The following is a 21902-nucleotide window of genomic DNA, read 5'->3' as shown; positions in this document are numbered from 1 at the left end:
GGCAGTCTTACGTGGAATATCCAAGTTGGCATTTAAAACCCATTTGGATTGCCATGTAAGACTGCCATTAGGGAGGTAATAGAGCTTAATAGTAGAGTGATCACTTTATAACAAAACGATAACGTAACTGATTAAAACATAACATTTCAAACATAAGTGACTAAAATGTAATCTGAGGCAAACAAATATGACTATTTTTGTAATTTACTTTTTTTTAAAGGTAGGGACTATACTTCAAGATTAGTAAGAGTGAAAAGCTGGAATTCAATTTTGATATTAAAGAAAAGATATTCACTTTATAACAAAACGATAATGTAACTGACGAAAATGTAATATTTCACATATAAATTACTAAAATGTAATTTGAGGTAAATAAAAATAACTATTTTTGTAATTTACGGAATTCAATATTAACGAAAAGACAATGAAACCATCAACCATGTGTATCTGCAGATAATTACAAAACTCAATCTTCATTTTCAAGCTAAACCCCACCTGTTTCTCTTTCTCCCTTGCTTCTATCCAATTTGTCTTCACATCCTTCCAACCATGGTTCCAATTTAGATTCTTTATCCGCCTTGAAATCATTGTAATCTTCAGATACGAACAATATACTCTCACCGGACACTTCGCCATCAGTTTCGACCTTCCGTTCTTCTCCATGGAGTTTATCCGCCGGTTGACATTGAACCGGCATCTGGGACTCGGTTTCTATCGGTTCCTTCGACTCCAGTTGTGGCCACTGAAAATTATCAGGTATTGAACCAGTGCTGGCAGATCCAACCCGTATAGTCGGAGCAGGACACCGAACCGCGGGTTCTATCGGTTCCTTCGACTCGAGCTGCGGCCATCTAAAACCGCTCGCCTTCTCTCTTGCAGACTTGAACATGGTCAAAAAATAATTACTTCCATCTTGCTGCACATCTTCAGAACCATAAACCCAAGCCATTGGTCCCCAAGACATGGTTCTTCTCATCGTAAAGCTCGAATCGGTACTGTCGATCAATCCACGTTTCAGTTGTTTCACCGATATTAACGTTAATGAATCCGTGATGTCCTTGATCATCTCATCGGCGATTGGGAAGCCGCATTGCTTCATGGAGCTGACCATGGTGATCGAATCTTCCAAGTCCTGGGCGTGCAAAGTGGCTTGGCGGGACTTATCGGCGAGGCGGTTGCTGAGGTTAAGGAGGTTGGGAACGGTGTCCCGTGTGTGCTTTTGAACGTAGGAAAGACCCAACGACGGTTCGTTGGCGATGTACTTGATCATCTCTGCCAAGGATTCGGTTATCTCCACGAAGCCGTCCACGGTGGAGAATCCATTCATCTTGTTGAGGATGAACCACGGTTCATCACTGCTTTGTCAAAAATCTCGAGAATGGGGAAATGCATATCAAAGTTTGGCATTGGAAATATTAATATAAAATTGGCATTGGAAATGTTAATTATCATTTTTTAGAAAGATATTACCTTCAAGAAATCTTCCTAGTCTTCTTTATTTTTATTTTTTAAATATGTGATTACTTGAAATTTAGTTTTTATTTTATTTTATTTTTTAAATTTCAAAATTCAAATTCGATTATTAACATTATTTTTGTTAAAATTATTAGTGTCACAATTTAAAATATAAAAAATTCACTTGGTAATAATATAATTAAAAATTTTGATACTACAAAAATAGTCATCATTTATGTTTAAAATGTTACGTTTTAGTTATTTGCGCTATCGTTTTGTTACAAAGTGGTCACTTTACTGTTAAGCTCCGTTACCTCCTTAACGGTGATCGTACGTGACAACCCAAATTAAATTTATTAATTAAAAATCTATTTTCATCCCAAAACATTTAAGTTATCATTTAAAACATATTTGGATTGCTACATAGGACTACCGTTAGGGAGGTAATGGAGTTTAACGATAGATTGATGACTTCGTAACAAAACGATAACGTAAGTTACTAAAATGTAACATTTCAAACATAAATGACTAAAATATAATCCAAGACAAACAATAGTAACTATTTTTATAGTTTTCCTAAGTTTAAATTTTATTTTAATTTTACAGATTTCTTAACAAATATAAAGTCAATTACTCCTTTCCCGTTGTTAACTTAAGCGAATTTCTTTTAAATTGTTTGGTGATTCGATTCGTTACATAACAATATAAAACTAAAAAGATTCTGTTAAATTAAATCGTATTTCGATTCATAACTTATGTCATTCTATTTAAATTTAATTTGATTAATGTTTAGATATATCCAATAATTAGTAACAATTATAGATACTCTCGTGAATTAATGGATTTTGATTGTAAAATCAACAGCACCACCATCATTTTTATATTAATTCCTATACCAATTCATTGCTTTAGAACCCTAATTCATATTCTTCCCGAAAGGGTCTTAAACTCCTACGGATTCTTTACTTTCTGGGAAAAAAACTTTCAATTTATACCAAATCATTCCCACACAATTTTTCCGGGAAAGAAAAATACAAAGCAGAAAGATTTTGAAATGTACAGTTTAATTCCACAGTTTACAATTTGTTCCTTTTAAGCAATTCATTCCTCAAAAAAAAAAAAAAAAAAAACCTCAGAAAAATAAGCATAAATTCTTCAAATTCATTCATAATCATAACCAGCCATCTTCGATATAAACCAAGAAAAATAGCAAGAACCCAGAAAATCAAAATGCGATATCGACTTTGATCTGTTCGATTGGAAAACGAGAGGGAAAATGACTTACCAAAAATCCCGCAAGTGGAACGGTTACATTTGCGTAAGAAGAAGAAACTCTTCCAAGTTGATCAGAAATAGAAAGATTCAAAATCTTCAAACTTGAGCATAAATTTGTTTTCATATATAGTAGTAGTAATAAGTTTGTTACAAATATAAACTAATTAGTGGATTCCTCCCAACAAAAACCTACTTAGTGGATTCCCACCCAAAAGGAGAATTTTGTTTTGGTCTAATTTTAAATTCAATCCTCTATTTTATAAAATTAAAAAGTTAATCACTTTTATTTTAATTTATTAAAATTTGATCTCGTACTAAAACTAGCTGATCAAATATCAATGGTTCTTGTAAAATTTGAATCTGCAAATTTGTTTAAATAATTTTTAAAAGAAAAGAAAAAGTGAATAATGGATTCAGATATTCTAATTAGAATTTATTACCAGAAAGGGCAAAACGGATTTAGAAATCCATTACCGCAAAAATAAAGTCGATTTGGATAATGAATCGACATAATCCATTGCCATCTATTGAAAATTGAGAAATCGGTCCAATCAAGTAACACTACTAAACCATGACTTAGATCACTGAGTTAAAAATCAACCGTTTATCAATTTATAATACATGGAATCAGCAGAAATAATCTGTTCAAGTTCATTTATTTACCAAGAAATGGACTAATTTCTCAACTTCCATAAAATACGAGGATTGAATTGCAATAAATTAAAAAAATAAATAGACTAACTTCTAAGTTTTTATAAGTAATGGATGAAATTTACAATTTTACCATATCTTATTTTTGGAATTTTTCTTCAAATCCATCACTGTCTACACTTTACGAGTCATTGTATGGTGAGTCGTTTTCGGATCTCATATTGACATCAGAATAGACCATCCTTATCCACAGACCAGAAAATTTAGGATCTCATTTTGTTGGAAATAAAATATTTTAAAATATTTTTTCATATTATCTATTTTAAGATCAGAGTTATCAATGGGCTGCAGAGGAGAATTTAGGGTTTGATACGGGGCCGACCCTTAAAATAAAAAATTATTATTTAGTTGTTTTATTTTTTAAAATTTTAGATTAATAAAAATAAAACTATATTTTAGCCCCTAAAATTATAAAAATTATATTTAATCATTTAAAAACTATAAATATATAGACTATAAAAAAATTAAAATTTCACTAAGATTTCCTAAAAAATTGTCCTGACTTCGCTCCTGATGGGCTGGGGTAGGTTTCGGCCAAAATATTAAGCCCGTTAGTTAGACTTGGCCTGACCTAAAAAAATGGGCTTAAATTTTTATCCAAGCTCAACTAGGTTCAGCCGTATTAAATTTTTATATTATTTTTAAAAAATATATAATACATTAAAAATACTAAAAATATTAAAATAAATATTTCCTAATAAATTAAAAATAAATATACTTAAATAACACTAAGATAAGTACAAAATTAACAATAAAATAAGAGTTATACAATATCCAAATAATAACAATAAAATAGTAGAAATTAGGGGTGAGCATTCGATCGAATCGAATCGAATCGAAAATTTTCGAGTTAATCGAGTTTTCGAATCTCATTTTATCATCCTAACTTTATTTGAAGTTTTCTCGAATCGAATCGAATATATTTGTTCGAGTTAAATTTTAAAAAATAATTTTGGGTCCTTGTAACCGTTGTCACCCATCGTAATAAAATTTGTCCACCTTAATCAAATTTTTTATTAACTTTCATCACCTTATAATTTATTTATTAATTTTTATATCTTGGTTAGCTTATTTGTTTGCTTAGTTGTTTCAATTATCTTGATTCTTGTCACTATGTATTTTGAAATTAAAAATATATTAAATATAAAATATGATTTTTAATAAAATTTATTTTAAAAATAAAATGTGAAATTGATACCAATATAAAATTTTAACACGAATATTTTATGGCATAATTAAGAATTCAATTTTAATATAAATATTCAATATGACTAAACAATTCAATAATATAAATAATATAAAATGTGAAATTTAATTTAATAATATAAATAGTATATATAAATAAAATTATTACTATTTATGTTTAGTGATTTTGTTTTTGGATAATTTTGATTTTTTATTTGAGAGTAAAGGGTGAGAAATAAAAGTTTAGGGGAAAATAAAAATTTTGGGAACAAAAGTTTGAGGAAAGTAAATAGGGGAGTAAAATTTTGGAGGAAAATATTAAAAAAATGGAGGGGAGGGTTTGGGGTAGACCTGTCCATGGGCCGGGCGGCCCGGCCCGGCCCGACGGCCCGCCCGAAATATGGGCTTGGGCAAAATTTTAGGCCCGTTTAAAAAATGGGCAGGGCCTTGGGCAAGATTTTTTTGGCCCGGGCCCGGCCCGGCCCGAAAAATATTAAATATATATTTTTTATTTTTAAAATATAATAGTTTTTTATTTTAAGTTTATTTACTTTCATTTCCTTAACTAGTGTTACAAAATAATAATAATAATAAAACATCAAATTTGTTTTACTAATCAAATGTTAGATTTTGTTACAACAATTAATACAATTAATACAATTAATAATTTGATAAATTTACTAATCAAATGTTAGATTTTATTATAACAATTAATACAATTAATAATTTGATAAATTTACTAATCAAATGTTAGATTTTATTACAACAATTAATACAATTAACAATTAATAATTTGATAATTTTACAAACAATTAATTTTAATAACAATTAGTTTTAATTTTATTAAAAAAATAATTTTAATTTTAATTTTAATTAAAAATGGGCCGGGCCGGGCCAGGCCCCATATTTTTTCTTCGGGCCGGGCCTGGGCAAAATCTCAGGCCCATATTTCGGGCCGGGCCCGGGCCTAGTAAACGAGTTGAAATTTTTTTGTGGGCCCGGCCCGGCCCGGCCCATGGACAGGTCTAGTTTGGGGTAGATGGGAGGTGGGAGGTGGGATGGGAAGAGAATGAAAGTTTTAGGGGAAAAGTGGGAGGGAGTAAAAATTTTGGGGGAAAATAAAATGTTTTGAGGGTTTTTGGGAGTAAAATTTTGAGAAAAAATAAATGGAAGAGTAAAATTTTGGTGGGAAATGGATTTTGGGTAGATTGGGGGGTTGGGAGGGGAGGAGAGTAAAAGTTTTGGGGGGAAAGTGGGAAGGAGTAAAAGTTTTGAGGGAAAAGTAGAAAAGTTTGGGAGTTTAGGCTAAAAATGTAAAATATTATAGTTTGATATTCGAATTATTCGGATTATTTGAGTTATTCGAATTCGAAAACTTAACTCGATTCGAACTCGAAATTCGAAAAAAAATTCGAGTTGATTCGAATAACTCGAATAACTCGATTCGTTTAACTCGAAATTTGAATTTTTTTTTCGATTTTTTCGAGTCGAATCGAGTTTTGCTCACCCCTAGTAGAAATATAATAATGAAATGGTAACAAAATAGTGAGAAATAAAAAAAATAACAGCAAAACAACAAGAAATGGTAAAAAAAAGTATTTTTTTCAAATTCGAGTCAGGTTAAGCTCGGGCCAAAAAAGCCTTACCCAAGACTTGACCAATTTAAAATTTTTTAAACCTATTTTTCGAGTCTATATTTTAACTTAAACCTTCCTATTTTTGGGGTGAGCCTACATGCCGAGCTGGATAACTTGATCCATGAACAAATCTATTTAAAATATATAATTATTAAATTAACTAGATTTGTTTATTATAAATAAAATATTTCTAAAAAAATTTCTACCTTCTTCAATGTTTGTTTCTAAAAAAAGGTAAGTTCGGCTCAAATAATTATTGAAATATAATTATTTGAAAGAAACCGTTTTCTTTTTGCGGTTGCATATGGGTTTATGGTTGGTCAAAGCCCATATTGACTTATGACAGAAAAGTCCTTATAGCGCTAACAAAGCTAGTTTGTTTAGTAGTAGCTTGCCTAGTAGTTAGTTAGTGGCACATCTGTAATCAATTCAAAGAACCAGGGTTAAAGACGGAAACCGAGTAAAACAAAATTCTTCGAAAGGAAGTAAACTAAGGATAATCTCTAGAATACACAGGGGAAAACCAGGTGACACGTGCCAGCTGTCTCCTGGCGACGAAACATCATTCAAAACAACTCAGTATCCGACACGTGTCTTGTTTATTTTATAATCTTTTAAAACAAATTCAAATTAATGAAAATAAAAGGTGCAATAAATATCTCCCGGAAAAGTATTAAATATCATCCTCAGTTCTCAGAGTGTTAAAGATCTTTCCTGCTCTCCAAGATTTCACTTTCAAGAAAACAAACGTTCACGAAAGGAAAAAAATTCCTTAAATTCATCAAAAACCCAGTTTAGAACTAAGCTTTGTTCATTGTTTTTCGTCCTTTTTTGTTCTCTCTTTTTGAGCTTCGTTTGTTTTGGTTAGCCCCTGTTCTTGTTTCTGGAGATTTCTGGGGTTTTCTCGTTTGAAATTTTTGGGAATGTTTGGTATGGGTTTTAAGGATAATCACAACCCAGAGATGGATTCGTCTTTGTTTCCGGGTTCTTCACGTAAAAGGAAGAGACGGGACGGGTTATCAGTGGCGGATACTTTGAAGTTATGGAGTGAGAACTCGGAGGCCAAACAATCACGTAAAGCGCCGGCTAAGGGTTCCAAGAAAGGGTGCATGAAGGGTAAAGGCGGGCCGCAGAACCAGAACTGTAACTACAGAGGCGTACGGCAGCGTACATGGGGTAAGTGGGTAGCGGAAATCCGCGCTCCGAATAAAGGGAAACGTCTCTGGCTCGGCACTTTCCCTACTGCCGTCGAAGCCGCTTCGGCTTACGACGAAGCCGCCAAAGCCATGTACGGTGACAAAGCGATCCTTAACATGCCACAGGGTTCCGATTCGGACTCAGTCGCCACTCCTTCACATGGGTTTTCTCAGGCTACAACTACAACAACGGCCACTTGCGGTGGCTCTGAGTCCGCTATGGATGGTCCTGTTGATTCTGAAGCGCCGTCGACAAGTGGTGCAATGGATATGAAAGGTGAAGGTGGTGAGGTTGATAGAAGAGGGGATGATACAGATTATAGCTGGCTTGAAGGATTGGAATCGTTGCAGTTCTTCGATGACATTCCAATGGATTATGTAGGGAATAATAGTGTGTGGGATAATTGTGAGCTTTTTGATATTGATGAGTTCCTTGCTTGACTTGTACGTTACAACATTTTACATGTTACAGATTTTGTACCCTTGTTTTTAAGTGAAATTATAGTCAGAAAATAGTGTTTAAAAGATAGCACAACTACTTGCACACATCTTCACTACATTTGTTGTTTTTAAGGTTTACCAATACACGAAGAAATCGGGTACACCTAAACATAGTACAAACAGGGACATCCTTAGATTAAATTAATTTTTTTGATAAAAATTTTATCAATCTGTTGGTTAAAAATGACTTTTGAATGTTAGAATAAAGTAGTACATGTTATAGTAACCGTCTGATATTATATTAATTTTTAATAGTTTATTCTTTGATCTAATTAGTAGTGTTTTAACACTCAAATTGAATTACTTAAAATATAAAATCTCTATCTGTTACTTGAAATGAAGTTTTTTCTTACATATATTAATCAAATCGAAATATTTTGATTAATTTGATCGGTTAATCGAATAATCAAAATTTATATTTTACTTTTGATTAAAGTAAATACAAAAGTTTTTATTTAATAGTTCAAACAATTTTAGGTAGAGGTGAAAATAATAAATAAAACATTTATATTAGATATTGGAGTCAAAATGAAATCGTTTTATAATAGTTAAATTCAAAATGTAGTCTAAAGGATATCAGTGGAGTCACCAAGTTTTTTAATCTTTGGTCAGAGCATAGATTCAACGACAATCGAAAAAACCTACTTTTTAAAGCAATATGGTGTTTGAAAAAATTGAGATTTAGACAAAACATAGGTTTAAGAATGATTGGAGAAGTGCTCTTTTGATTTACTTTATTAGGAAAGATTAGTGAGGAGTCTTGTCTGTGGGCGTACAAAGGTTCATCTATCAAATCAGAAGGCTGTCTGAAATAGTTGAAAGAAAAATATATTTACTTATGTGGTGAAAAATAAAGAAAGTCAAGTTGAGATCACCATTTGACCTCTTTTGATTATATAATATAATAAGTTGACAAGTTTACCATGATTTGATTCGGTTTAATCATATACTTAAGTTGACTATTTGTTTCTAACATGTAAGACCAAGTTTATTTTGATTTGATGCATTTTAGTTTAATTTAATGTTGAATATTTATATTTTTTGTCAATTTATTATTTTTAAATATTTTATTTTATTTTTTAAAGAAGTCAATTTTAACATTAATATATTAAAAGAGTTGAATTATTATTTTTAATGAAAATATCAATTAAAATATTACATTGTAAACATTGCAGTTTGCATAGTAATACATTCGTACTTAATATTAATTTTTTATAGTTTTTTTAAAAAAAACTTTATATAATTTTTAATTTATTTGTTGACATAACATATAACTAGACCCGATAATGTTTCGAACCACTTGCTCAAGATTGAAGGCTCACCGAAAAAGTGTGAGGGTTTGAGTAAAATATAAGTCTAAAAAGTGGGTTTGGATAAAAAAAAAGTGTCGTTCTCTAAACGAGCTGCGTCTCAAGTCAATTTTTTCCCCTGCTTCTATTTATTGTTATTTTGCTACTATTTTGCTATTATATTCCTACTATTTTATCGTTATTGTTTGGATATTGTATAACTCTTATTTAATGTTTTTGTGTATTTGATGTATTATATATTTTTAAATTTGTTTTTATATAAAAAATATATATAAATTAATACAAGCGAACTGAATTAGGCTCGGATTTAGCATTTTTATATGGACTAAACTTGAGTAAAATTTTAAGCTCATTTTTTGAGCCTAAACTTAGAAAACAAACCTAAAATTTAACATCAACCCAACCCGACCCATAATCAGATCTACATAAATCACTAAAAAAATTAATAATTAAATTTAACTAAAAAACAAAATAAAAGAAAGTGATTAACGTTAGAAAGCTAAATTTGATATAATACATCAATTATATAATAATTCATATTTCAACATGCAAAGACCAAGTATGTCTGGATTTTACAATGAAGTGCAAACTTATAAACTTGTTATACAACTTGCAATAAAATTTTAGGACTATATTAAACTTGTAATAATTAAATGATATTATTTAAAAGAATTAAATAGAATTTTAGTGAAGCAATTGGCCTACTGCTCCACAGTGCAAATCCATATTCACTATTGAATGTTTGGGTTCAAACTTCAAAGCTCTCTTCAAACACAACAGATTAGCTCAAATCCCCCTTTAATGGAGGAATACAATACAAAGCACAGTTTCAGTTGATAGATAGCTAAAGAACACCATAAACAAGGTGAAATTTTCACGATCGAACTCGAGCAAGCCGTGCCCTTATCTCTTCTAGCTCTTCCTCATCATTGGCACCCTCCACTATAGCTTCTTCCTATACAATTTATAAGAAATTGAATTGCTTCAGCGTTTTGCAAAATCAAGTGAATGAAAGGGGTTTAAAGTTTTGCATACCTCTCGGGAAGTGCTTTCTTTATGCGCAGATACCCTCACTCTTTCCTTCCGAACAGCTTCAGGAAGCTCTGCTGCAGTTTCACCGGCTATTTCCGAAAGAACCTTATCAACTTCTTCTTCGGTCTCTACTTCGATATCTTCGGAATCCAATGCCGAGTCAAGGGCATCATTTACCATTTCTTCAATAACCCCTGCCTGCATGGTTGAACAGAGGCATTTTTCTTAAAACAGAAAATAAGAAACTCGAAAAATATGTAGAGCATGTAGATGCTTCTCACATTGCACTTGGAGTCATTGTACTTTTAAAAGAAGATGCTCATTAGTTCACGTATGCTACTAAATAGTTGTCTAATTTCGTTCTTTCAATCTATACAACACAGATATCGGTTGTTAACTTTAGACTTTGATTGGACACATCCAAAAATGAATTTCCCGACCAAGTTCACTTTTGTACAACTTTCAGTAAAAAGAACACCACTAAAAACCAATCTTGAGGCAACATAGCAACTCTGAACAACAATAGTAGAATACCAAGTGTCCTATGCTAGTGTCAATTCCAAGGTGTTGACCACGATGGTAAATATTATGAAACAAAAACTGGCACGTAAATGCAACAAAGTTACAAACTTGAAAATTACCTTGATCATTTCTTTGCTAAATTCTTGCATCGTGGCAGCCATTTGTGGAGCTTTCATGAGGTTGTTTACAAGTTTCATGACTTCAGCACTCTTGGACAAATGGCCAACAGTTCGAGCAATTGCTTCAAATACAATCCACCATAAAGAACATTTAGAAAGAAAAGCAGTTCTTCCAAAAAACAGTAAAATACATGTTCACTTATGTCAGATGATAAATCTAATACTACAAACATTGATATATTCAGGGAAATAAGCACGTGCCAACAACATTCTCAGCCTATGTTCAAATTAAAAATGTTTCCAGGTACTGGGGAATAAAAGAACCGTTTGGAATAAATGCAATGCACAGATTTCAGATGCATAAGTTGTCATACCAACACTTTCTCCAAGGTGCATTGATATTGAATTAAGCTGCGCTTTATTCTCATATAGACGGTTCACAGCTTTTCTCGACATTACAATTTCTTTTGCGAGTGCCTAAAGACGAATAAGATCACAACGAGAGCGTACATAAGAAATGACTCCTCAATAACAAGGCAAATGCAAAATTACAGACATGAAAGCATGCACATAAAGAAAATAAATTATTTTCACATATAATACATGTGCTAAGGCACATAGGTTTCATCAGATTGGACCACCCAACGAAAAGATGATCTTTTCATTATTCCAAAAATCAACATCTTTCATGTTTTTAGTGTGCAGTTCCAGCTTAGAACCAATGATGAGTTACATCTCCTGATCCTAAGATCGACTAGAAAACTCATTGGACGAATACCTATTGGATGAATACTGAAGATCAGCTAGATAGGATAATCAAGTAGCATCCTTTTCGTATGAATGTCCAATCATTTCATCTAATAAACCACAAAATCCAATTTACTTCATCAATTTAAAACATAAAGTCATTCTACACCATATAATGACCTAGATCCTTTTACAATAACTTTAGATTCACAAGATGCCATGTTTAAGGGTGACTACATGAACCGATGGGTACGCCTCAATGATCTTTTTATTTGCTAAAATAGAGCCAATCCCCATTGTTAGATGCCACTCTTAAGGGCAGCCGAATTAACCAACAGGTTCTCCTCAATGATCTTTAATGTAATTACATAACTTATCTTCCTAATCAAACCATTCCAATTATAAAATATTGAATTCCCTCAAAAACTATGACATGATTAATCTATTTAGCTAAAGTTCCATTAGAAAGAAAAAAAAAAACCCAAGAATTTTTTACCTTAGCAGAACCCATGTCATTTCTCTTAGCGGCTTCTCGAATTGCCTTCTGTACACCTTTCTCCTCTCTCTGAACATCTAATACAAAATCCACATAAAAATCCCATAAATTTTCTTATAAAAAAAACCCCATTATTTTAAACCTGAATTCTCACATACCCATTAACTGAAAGATTCAAAAGCACCACTAAAAAGCAATCATCAAAAATTTTTTCCAAACAATTAAGGGAAAAAGATGGAAATATCTTGCCTCTGATTTGGCGTTCAATGTTACGGCACTCTTGACGAAGCTTTCTTTGCCAATCTCTTAGTAGTTGTTGTGGATTCGGCTTGGGTTTCAACATATTCTTAAATTTATCCATCTTTACCTTTTTTTTCTCTAAATTAGTCCCTTTTCCTTTCCCTCTCTTCGTAGCTTAAAAAAATGGTGAGAAAATTTTGCTAGGAAAGCTTGAGCTTTTAGATCTTTCTATGGAATGGAGCAAAGAAAATGGCTTAGAATCAAAGCTTTCCTGTTTTTCTTTTCTTCTTTTTTTGCCTCAATTTTCTTTTGCCGTGTTTGGTTTCGGAATCTTTTACCTTTCCCTTTTCCTTCTATATTTTCCGGGAAAATACGTGTGATAGAACAGTCTGCAGCGCACTTAGCAACACGACGTCGTTTCACCCACCGCGTTAACATTTCCTTCTCCTATTTTTAATTTTATTATTTTATTATAAATTTGAATTAATGTAAACTAATTTATCACAATTTGTATGACAAAATTTATTTGAAACGATGAATTGTGATTAATTAATTTTTTTATATAATATCTAAAATTATGTATATATTTATTATAATAGGAGCATAATACATTTCATAATACTCGAACTCACGTGCTCCTATCTTATGTTGACAATAATTCTCATACTAATCTCTAAAACATAAGTAAATTTATGATTGTAATAAAATAACAATTATTTTATATAAAATTTTAATGAATATATTTATTACATAATTTATCACAAACTCATAAAATTCATATTATTTACTTACATTAATAACTATAACAATAAATAAATTAGTTCATGGAATTTAATATTTAACTTGTTTACACCTTACTTTCTTTCTTTTTTTTTCTTTATACAATGCCTAGAACTATGCATAATCGCTCCTCATCCCTTAAATTAAGAGAATAATGCATTTTAATACACTCAAGCCCACGTCTTCCTACACTAACAACAAATAAATGATACAAGGTTCCAACTTTGATTTTTTTTTCCACCTAACAACAATTTTTTGCTTGATTTGTGCCTATTTTCTTGATGATTGTATTTATATCTCTTAAATTTGGAGTTATTTCATTAAAAAAAGAAGAAGCAAACGTTAAATAAAAAATGAATATGAAGTCATGGATGAAGAATTAACTTGCTAACAGCTTATGCTAAGACTTAGTGATTAAAGCTTCCTTTTGACGCTCCATATAATAAACAAAAATTGCTAACACCTTATGTCATCATCAACCTTAAACCAATTGAATTGAAAACACAACCAGTTCAACCTTCAGTTCAGTTCTGGGATCCATCCTCATCACGATGCCAACCAAAAAGTAAATACTATGATGCTTTGGACATGAGTAGGACAATATGATTTTCCAAGAAGCTTCCTAACATATTTATATCTGGAAAAAATCCCGTTGTCGAACACATTTTGAACAATGGTACGTAGTTATGATCCTCTAAATAGAAAAAAAAAATCATCATACACGTGTAAGACAGATATCCGTATCCAACATCCTGGAATGACAGTCACAATGTGTGTTACATAAATCTAAGGAGGCCAATACAATCCAGGCTTGGAACTGCGACTCTCAATCTTGAATATCAATGGAGGTATTCCAAATCTATAAATTTGTAAGACACAAAAAAGAAAAAGAAAAAACTTCTCCAATTGTCTACCAATCTCCGATGCCAGAGCTTCATCATAGTTCATCACTGATTATCTAATCATACAGCCCGTCGTCGTGCCAAATATCAACTAGAAAATCTACCATTTCCTGCATTTAGAACAACATCATTCATTGCAGTAAGTTTCTTGTGGCTGCAGTAATTCATTTAAAACAAGGAACTCTGGTCAGTCCCTTTCTTTTTCATATGTATGAGAAACACGAGGGAGGGATTTGAATCATGAACTTTATTCCTCCTAAAGAGAAGGGTTAGACAGCTAAACCAAGCTCGAGTTGCTCAAACAATCTATTTTATCGTACTATACCGCTGCTGATCAAGTCTCCTTAACATCCAAATCTATTGTTTGATGATTGATTCAATAATCATTGCAGTTTCAGAAACTTACCGGCAAAGGAATTGGCTCGGAAAATGGTTCATTAGTTGAAAGAAGCTCTTCATATGTTGTAGACCAGCTGCAAAACAAAGTTTCTGCAGTTATTATTCGTCTTATCCAGGCAACTGTAAGAAAAATTAGAAAGGTAAAATCTACATATCTAGCAATTAATATCGTACAACAGATGAAATATTCTTCATTTATGCGTAAGATATGCTATACATAACAATCACTATTTCTATGCTGCAACTTTGTAATAGTTCTCTATGAAGTTAGATCAAATATATTCCGTTCAAGCTAACAATTTTTCGGTGTTCGAGGAACCATATCTATAAATATCAACAACAGTCCCCTTTTTGGAAAGGAAGCTGAATCAATCCAAGGCCACCTTCCGGTAAATATGGTACATAGCAAAGAATATTTGCCACCATAAGAGGCACCTCAAATCGTTCCAACTTCAGCAGGGTCTGCAAAAGTTTCCTTTGACATTGAAGTTTAAACAATCATTTAAGAGAGAACACTAAAAGAATTTATTTTTTTCAACAAACCTGAATTTCCCCCAACAACTTGAGCCTAGTTGGAATAGCAACTTCAGCTCAAACTTTAACTGCACATCTTGAAGACGAAAAAGATGGCGAGCCAAATGTTTATAACCTTACCTTTGCACTAATATTTTGGTTCTTCCTTTTGATTTTCCACTAGAAGCAAAAATCTATTCCATTTCTTGTTTAAAGAAAACATCATTACCAAGAAGTCTATTTTAAGAAGAGCTGTAATATGCAAATTGTAAATGTCTACAGATAGTGATGATGCAATTTCAACTTATGTTTCTCGGAGTTTTCGTCTTTCATAAAATACCCATCTTTGACATATGATCCTTTAAATATACGAAAAAAAAAAAGCATAGAAAAAATTGAGCATCTGTTCAGACACATGCCCCGATCCAACATTCACTACTGAGTCCAGGTAACATAGGTTCCAACTAGGCCATTACCAAATACATATATGGTGTTTAGCTTCCCCACCAAAATAGTATCCAGTAGAGCAATATCAGACCATCATTGAATAAACAGAAGAAGATTGGGATAACTGGTATACCTTATAACTTGATCCTTACTGATCTTTCGTGCTTTTTGAGATTTATCTCCTGTCCACTTTCTTCTGTTCTCGTGCCAAGAGATTGCAGCTACATAATGGATTCAGCTAGATTATAACTCCATTCTCAAAAGTCAAAACATAAATATATACTCAGTTGAAACAAAAACAATAGTTCTAATCCTGCTTTTTCTTTGGAATGGCAACCTTAGAGGACAGATAGAGCAATGGTGAATTATCAGTAGCTCGACTTTTCAGAGGTAATAGAATAGAGGTAAGGACAAGATATGAAGTGATGGCAGAAGAGCTGGCTCTTCAATTTCATGAAAATCTTAGGATGATACTATCTTTGAAAAGATATAGTTCAGTGTCAAATACTCTAAGACTATGTTGCTGTGACTTTTCAGTCTCATAAATACCCTTGTTGGAGACATTTTCAGACATGGTATGGGCCTATCTGTGCTGGATGCGTACCATACATGGTAGCAATGAGTGGGACAATCTGGTAGAAAAGCATGTAAACCATACATCTTATCTTAAAGCTAAAACAGACATGGTAGAAATGATAACCCTTGAGAAATTTCTTCATGTCATTGGAAAAAGTGGGAAAATAGCAATAATCAACACCATTGGGTCATCTAAAGCAAGGAACGAACCATGGTTTACAAATGCAGAAGCGCTTGCATCTTTTTCTGCTGGCTTTTTCCCTTTATCAGCAGATTTTCGACACTCTGGCAGTTGTTTCTCATTCGAACGGGAATATCCAGCGTTGACCTCCATCATCTTCGAACCAAATGATCATTCCCTTCTCGTAATAATTGAAATACCCGGTTTCTCTTAAGTTCCCTCGATAATTTAACCACAAAAACTGAAGGAGCTTCAAGACCAGCACTATGCAAAAACAAGATCTTCTAAACAATGAACATCAAATAAAAAGGAAAAGAATAAATTTTCAGCATGGATATAGACCAAGCACAACATATAACTCCATTGATTGAGCTCAGTAACATTATATGCAATAGAATAAATAACCTTGTATACGGCAACATGCTCCATTTCTACTGCATATCTATCTAACACCATATGACAATCTTTTTTCAAAATTATTTTAACTTTCCTTGTAGCTCAGAATCAAAACATCTTAGAACATACATACATACATTTATCAACAATAAAAACTCAGTTCTATATCATCAACTACCTTCTTCCCCTAGTGCTTATATGTTTCAATCCAACATATTCTTATCCTTGTGTACATAAAACAAGAGCATGAACTTGTGTTTCAAGAACGAAAGTTTAATAAACCGAAAATACACAACTCCTCAAAGAACATTTATGCATGTAAGAAAATTATATAAGAATTAAGAAAGTCTAGATAAATAGCATATCCATTAACATGAAGTAAGATCTAGCTTATTTAGCTTATCTACATATCTTTCAGCATTGGTACCATAGAGCTTAATGCACAATCCTTCATAAAATAGTAAAGACTGTTTCACTCTATAGAAACCTATATATAAATTTCTTCTAATGGAAAAAAATTCCCATATAATCCATCAAGTTTTTGGTTCAAAGAACTGAATAAAACACCACTGGATCCCTAAAAATTTCCATGAATTGGTCCCTAAACAAAGCAAAAACCTAAAGAATCTTCTATCGTTTAGATGGTACATTTTAATAATCTTGACAATAGATACATAATGCAAAAATACAATCTAAATTCATTGCTTTTTCAACTTAAGAATCAGCTAGAATAATAGCATCTATTTTACAAGAACAGTAATGTGAACAAAACAAACAACCCATAAAAAGAAAACAATTCATAAAAAACACCAAAACCCCCATACTTCACAGAAATTAACAATGCATTTCGCCATGAAAAAGAATAAAAATATAAAACAAACCCATTTCAGAATCAACAAATCCAAACAATAAAACAACAAGAAAAATTCAAAAACTGGGGGAAAAAAGAAATAAAAGAAAGAGAGAGAGAGAGAAGCCAATAAAAGAGCAAGTAAAAAGAAAAAAGGAATACCTTTGAGGAAAAAAATAATTGCTAAAGTGGGATTTTGGAGATGGTTTATGGGAAGAGATTTAAAAAAGACATTAAGGCTTTTTTAAGTAAATAAAAAAGGAAGGAAAATCATTATGTTGTTGTTCTGCAAATTTCTTGTTTTGTTCGCTTATTGTTTTGTTTTTATCGCTGTTAGCTTTGGTTTTGTTTCAATTTTCATTACATTTGCATGTCTTTGTCTAAGCTGACGTGGATGTGATTTGGAATTTAGACACGTGGAATTTTGTAATGGATGAATTTGTTTGCAAGTGAAGTGAAATAATTGTACTCTTTTCATTGGTCCCTCCCTAAATAAATAAAGAAAAAACTTTTTTTCTCATTTTATGTGTTTTATTGTCATTTCCCTCAATAATTCAACACATTTGTTTTTCATCTTTTACTTTTCTTTTTCGTTTTTCATTTTTTATTGAACTGAAATAGAAATAAAATTATTCGGATCATATATGTTATTTTTGAAATAATTTCTAGAACTATTCATGGCCCTTCCTTAACCCATATATAGGAAGATAATACGCTTCAACGCACTCAAACTCACGTCCTCCCACATTGATAATAATGCCCATACCAATCGAGCTAAAACTTAAGGGATGAAACAGAATATTCTTAATTTATGAAATAAAATAACTTACTAATTTTATACAATAATAAAATAAAGGGTAAACTACAAAAATAGTCACTTTTGTTTACGTTTTGGTCACTTACGTTAACGTGTTGTAACATTTTAATCACTGAGCCATTAATTATCGTTAACGGTGTAACGATAAGCCGACTTGGCACGTTAAATCATCATTTCAAACAAAAAATTTAGGTTAAATTTTAACTAAAAACGGAAAAATATGGTGACCAATTGTATAATTTAATATAAAATTTTTGTTTGTAACGATGATTTAACGTGACAAGTCGACAATTAACGGCTTGGTGACTAAAATGTTACAATACGTTAACATAAGTAACCAAAACATAACATTATAAGTGACTAAAATGTAATTTAAAATAAACAAAAGTGACTATTTTAATAATTTACTCTAAAATAAAATAAATTGTTAATGCAGTTTGAATTTAATCTATAGAATTTTGCCTAAATTTTAGGCTATAAATAATGATTTAATTTCATTCTATAAACTTAATTTATTCTTAAATAAAATAAAGAGTCGATGAATTACTCATTTATGTTGAATAAAATGGGAATACATGAGAAGTATAAAATGTAGGGCACAATTTTACAAAGCGTGGTACATTTGTGCACTAACACCGTTTACAGCTTATCCTATTATTTCCACAGAAATCTTTGAATGCTTATCTTTAAAAGGAAAATACATAAATAAAGCAAAAGTAATGTATTTTAAAGGATTCTTTAGGAATAAGATTACTTATCCCAAAATAGAGTAAGACAATTTTAATTCCTTTTCTGGATTTTGTCCAAATATTTAAATGTGGAAAAAAATCATTCATTTTTTATGGAGGTTTATTTTTGAATTTTGAATTTTAATTTGAATTAAATGAAAATAACTAAATTTATCTAGTTAAATTCTGCTATTAATCCAATAAATTTAATCCATGTTCTTCAATTAGATAATTTTGTAGGCGATAATTAGATTAGACAATCATAAAATCTAGAAATATCAAATCGACATGATACTCTACATGCGATAATATATTTGACGATTAAATTTTGAAAAATAACATAACTTAATTTAATGAATTTAACACCATTTTGGGTCGTAATTAATATTTTAAAATTTAAAAAGTATAAAGACTTAAAAATAATAAAATAAAAATATACTGAACTAAATCTATAACTTTTAGTTTCAGTGAAATTGGATTAAAATCAATAATCAATAATTTAAATAACAGGTTATTGATAAGGAAATTTCAACCGAATCTAAAATAAAAGAACATAAATATTTAATATTAATCGTATATACTCTAAATCTTACATGGGTAGGTATGAAGAGTTAGGTAGGAAGATTTTTGTTTTGTAGGTATAATTAATGCGGTAAAATTATGCTATCAGTTTATGTATTTTGTAAAAATGTGAATTTAATTTTTATTTTTAATTTGATAAATTTTAGTCCTTGTATTTTTTAAATTGTTCAAATTTAATTCTTTTACTTTCCAAAATTTGAAATTTTAGTTATGACCCAAACAGTAGCAGTTAAACTTATTTGGTTAAAATTACTAGTCATGTATTGTTGTATGGTTGTAGATTTAATTCATATTCTTCAATTGGATCATTCTAGTCCCTATACTTTTTAAATTTAGAAATTTTAGTTTTGACTTAAATGACTATTGTTAATCCATTGACTGGATTTTTAGTAAATAATATGTGAAAATAGCAAGCTTACATAGCATTACGCGTATGATAATATGTTTGTTGCATCGGGTTTTGTAAAATAACATAGCTTTATTAATTTAACGTTTATTATCTGGTGAGAACATAAATTTTAAAATTTGAAAAGTACAAAGACTAAAATGACCAAATTAAAGTACAATAATTAAATGCATAATTTTAATAAAATACAAGGACTAATAGCATAATTTAAGTAATAAATGTTAAGGAAATATACTATCTAAACATGAATTGCGTGAAATATCGATTGCTTGTTGAATCCTGTGAATTACGTGAAAGTAGGATACTCCAAATTCGGGGGTCCAAGAGTTTTATAAAACGTTCTTAGTGGAAAAAAATGTGAATGAAAGATCCCATTGAATTGAGTTGGGTCCATGAATCTAAGAAATAATGAGAATTTGTAACACCCCTAACCCATATTCATCGCCGGAATAGGGTTTCGAAGCATTACCGAAGTTTATCGATCAAACAGTCAGAATTCTCAAACATTTCATATCATCAAAACAAGTCATCAAAGCATCATTTTAATCCAAATTATAAACATACCAAATCAATTTGCCTAGTTCATGAGCACTTAAACATAGAATTAAATTCACATGCATCTATCTAGATTTAGTTCGATTTACTATGCCATAATATGGCTTCAAAAACAAACACATATTTATATGTATAAAACCAACCAATATTAAACTTATAATCCCATTTACATTCAATCCACAAAATGACTATTACTTAGACACTCTAGGTACACGCTGACACAAAAGATAGACATCACCACATTTGAGTTCGGGATTGTTGTTGGATGTTGAATCGACGGTCAAAAAGTAAAGTACCTAACCTGCGCACGGAAAACAAAACCGTACGCTAAGTAAAACTGAGTGGTATTTCTATAATCCAAATATTTAAAGACAAAATAATATAATAGACACAATTAAATATTAAGCACAATTGAATAATAGCATTAACCATTCAATACTCAAATCATAATTAAATCATTTTATACCATACTCAATTCTCATCACTTGCTATATAATAACTTTTCACAATTTGATCCACAAATCATTTGAAACAATAATAATATCCAATTCATGAATACATAATTCATGTGTCTCATTTTCATGTTTCAATTCACTATTCCATTTTCAATTCACATACAATATCATTCAATATCAATCATAGTACCATTTTATTTAATTACCCATATTAACACGACTCGGACTCGGACGGATACACGGATCCAACCAACACACCAGTTTGGCACCCAGTGCCTCATCGGATAAATCCGGTAATAATAATTGCCATATATATAAATTGACACCAGTGTCTCATCGGTTAAACCGAAGCAAATTGGCACCCAGTGCTTCATCGACTTGAAGTTAAAAAAATCTCTGCACTCTTCCAATTCTATGGCATGCCATCTATATTCGACTCAGCCCGATACAGTTAATAGGGTTTAATTTCACTTTCCAAATACAACCAATATTCAATATCCAAATTTCACATTAACACATATTCAATTCAATTCAATCAACTTTAAATCAATGCAATAATCAAAGTGCCATATACTCACCTTAACCACTTACCATATACATTAATTTAAAATACAACAATTAACATCTAGGTTCGGATTATAGAAATACAAATCAGAAATTCTGAGCTATTTGATGTCGACTTTATCTTTCCCCTTTTTAGTCGAGGATTCCGGTACAACGTTAGCTACGTAATTAAAACAATTAAAATTCATCAATACAACACAATTCAATTTCATATTGAATATTTCAATTTTTATTCAATGTTTGCCTAAATTCTAATTTAGTCCCTAAACCGAGACTAAGTTTTATTCTTCACAATTAATTCTATATTTTCATACAATTTCTACTT

At 31.1% G+C, this 21902-nt stretch overlaps 4 protein-coding genes across 8 annotated transcripts; 1 reads left to right on the top strand and 3 right to left on the bottom strand.

The window, feature by feature from the left end:
- Positions 1–391: 391 nt before the first annotated feature.
- On the bottom strand, positions 392–2873 carry LOC105775904 (hypothetical protein). Of its 2 annotated transcripts, none has more exons than XM_012598398.2 (2): positions 2741–2873; positions 392–1371 (listed from the first exon to the last, which is right to left on the bottom strand). In XM_012598398.2, exon 2 carries the CDS (start codon positions 1325–1327, stop codon positions 485–487), a length of 843 nt encoding a protein of 280 aa, XP_012453852.1. In that variant the 5' UTR covers positions 1328–1371; positions 2741–2873; the 3' UTR covers positions 392–484. The 2 variants fall into 2 exon arrangements, with proteins under 2 accessions (XP_012453852.1, XP_052478716.1); XM_052622756.1 differs by having other exon boundaries at positions 392–1355; positions 2741–2857.
- Positions 2874–6941: 4068 nt separating this feature from the next.
- On the top strand, positions 6942–7988 carry LOC105774946 (dehydration-responsive element-binding protein 2A). The gene has a single exon (XM_012597512.2). It carries the CDS (start codon positions 7187–7189, stop codon positions 7898–7900), a length of 714 nt encoding a protein of 237 aa, XP_012452966.1. The 5' UTR covers positions 6942–7186; the 3' UTR covers positions 7901–7988.
- Positions 7989–9880: 1892 nt separating this feature from the next.
- On the bottom strand, positions 9881–12777 carry LOC105777905 (vacuolar protein sorting-associated protein 24 homolog 1). 2 transcript variants are annotated; one of them, XM_012601416.2, is made up of 6 exons: positions 12436–12777; positions 12187–12263; positions 11318–11420; positions 10944–11065; positions 10306–10500; positions 9881–10225 (listed from the first exon to the last, which is right to left on the bottom strand). In XM_012601416.2, exons 1-6 carry the CDS (start codon positions 12545–12547, stop codon positions 10145–10147), a joined length of 690 nt encoding a protein of 229 aa, XP_012456870.1. In that variant the 5' UTR covers positions 12548–12777; the 3' UTR covers positions 9881–10144. The 2 variants fall into 2 exon arrangements, with proteins under 2 accessions (XP_012456870.1, XP_012456871.1); XM_012601417.2 differs by having other exon boundaries at positions 12187–12255; positions 12436–12776.
- Positions 12778–13870: 1093 nt separating this feature from the next.
- LOC105777560 (uncharacterized) lies at positions 13871–17788 on the bottom strand. 3 transcript variants are annotated; one of them, XM_012600907.2, is made up of 5 exons: positions 17633–17788; positions 16254–16508; positions 15601–15688; positions 14515–14581; positions 13871–14218 (listed from the first exon to the last, which is right to left on the bottom strand). In XM_012600907.2, the coding sequence occupies exons 2-5, from the start codon at positions 16378–16380 to the stop codon at positions 14165–14167; spliced, it is 336 nt and encodes a 111-aa protein (XP_012456361.1). In that variant the 5' UTR covers positions 16381–16508; positions 17633–17788; the 3' UTR covers positions 13871–14164. The 3 variants fall into 3 exon arrangements, with proteins under 3 accessions (XP_012456361.1, XP_052478739.1, XP_012456362.1); XM_052622779.1 differs by having other exon boundaries at positions 16254–16505; XM_012600908.2 differs by having other exon boundaries at positions 16254–16488.
- Between the last annotated feature and the right edge of the window lie 4114 nt (positions 17789–21902).

Source organism: Gossypium raimondii, chromosome 10 (genome assembly GCF_025698545.1).
Source record: "Gossypium raimondii isolate GPD5lz chromosome 10, ASM2569854v1, whole genome shotgun sequence".
NCBI lineage: Eukaryota > Viridiplantae > Streptophyta > Magnoliopsida > Malvales > Malvaceae > Gossypium > Gossypium raimondii.
The sequence above is the reverse complement of the archived record's forward strand: the minus strand, read 5'-3'. Positions and strand labels throughout refer to the sequence as shown.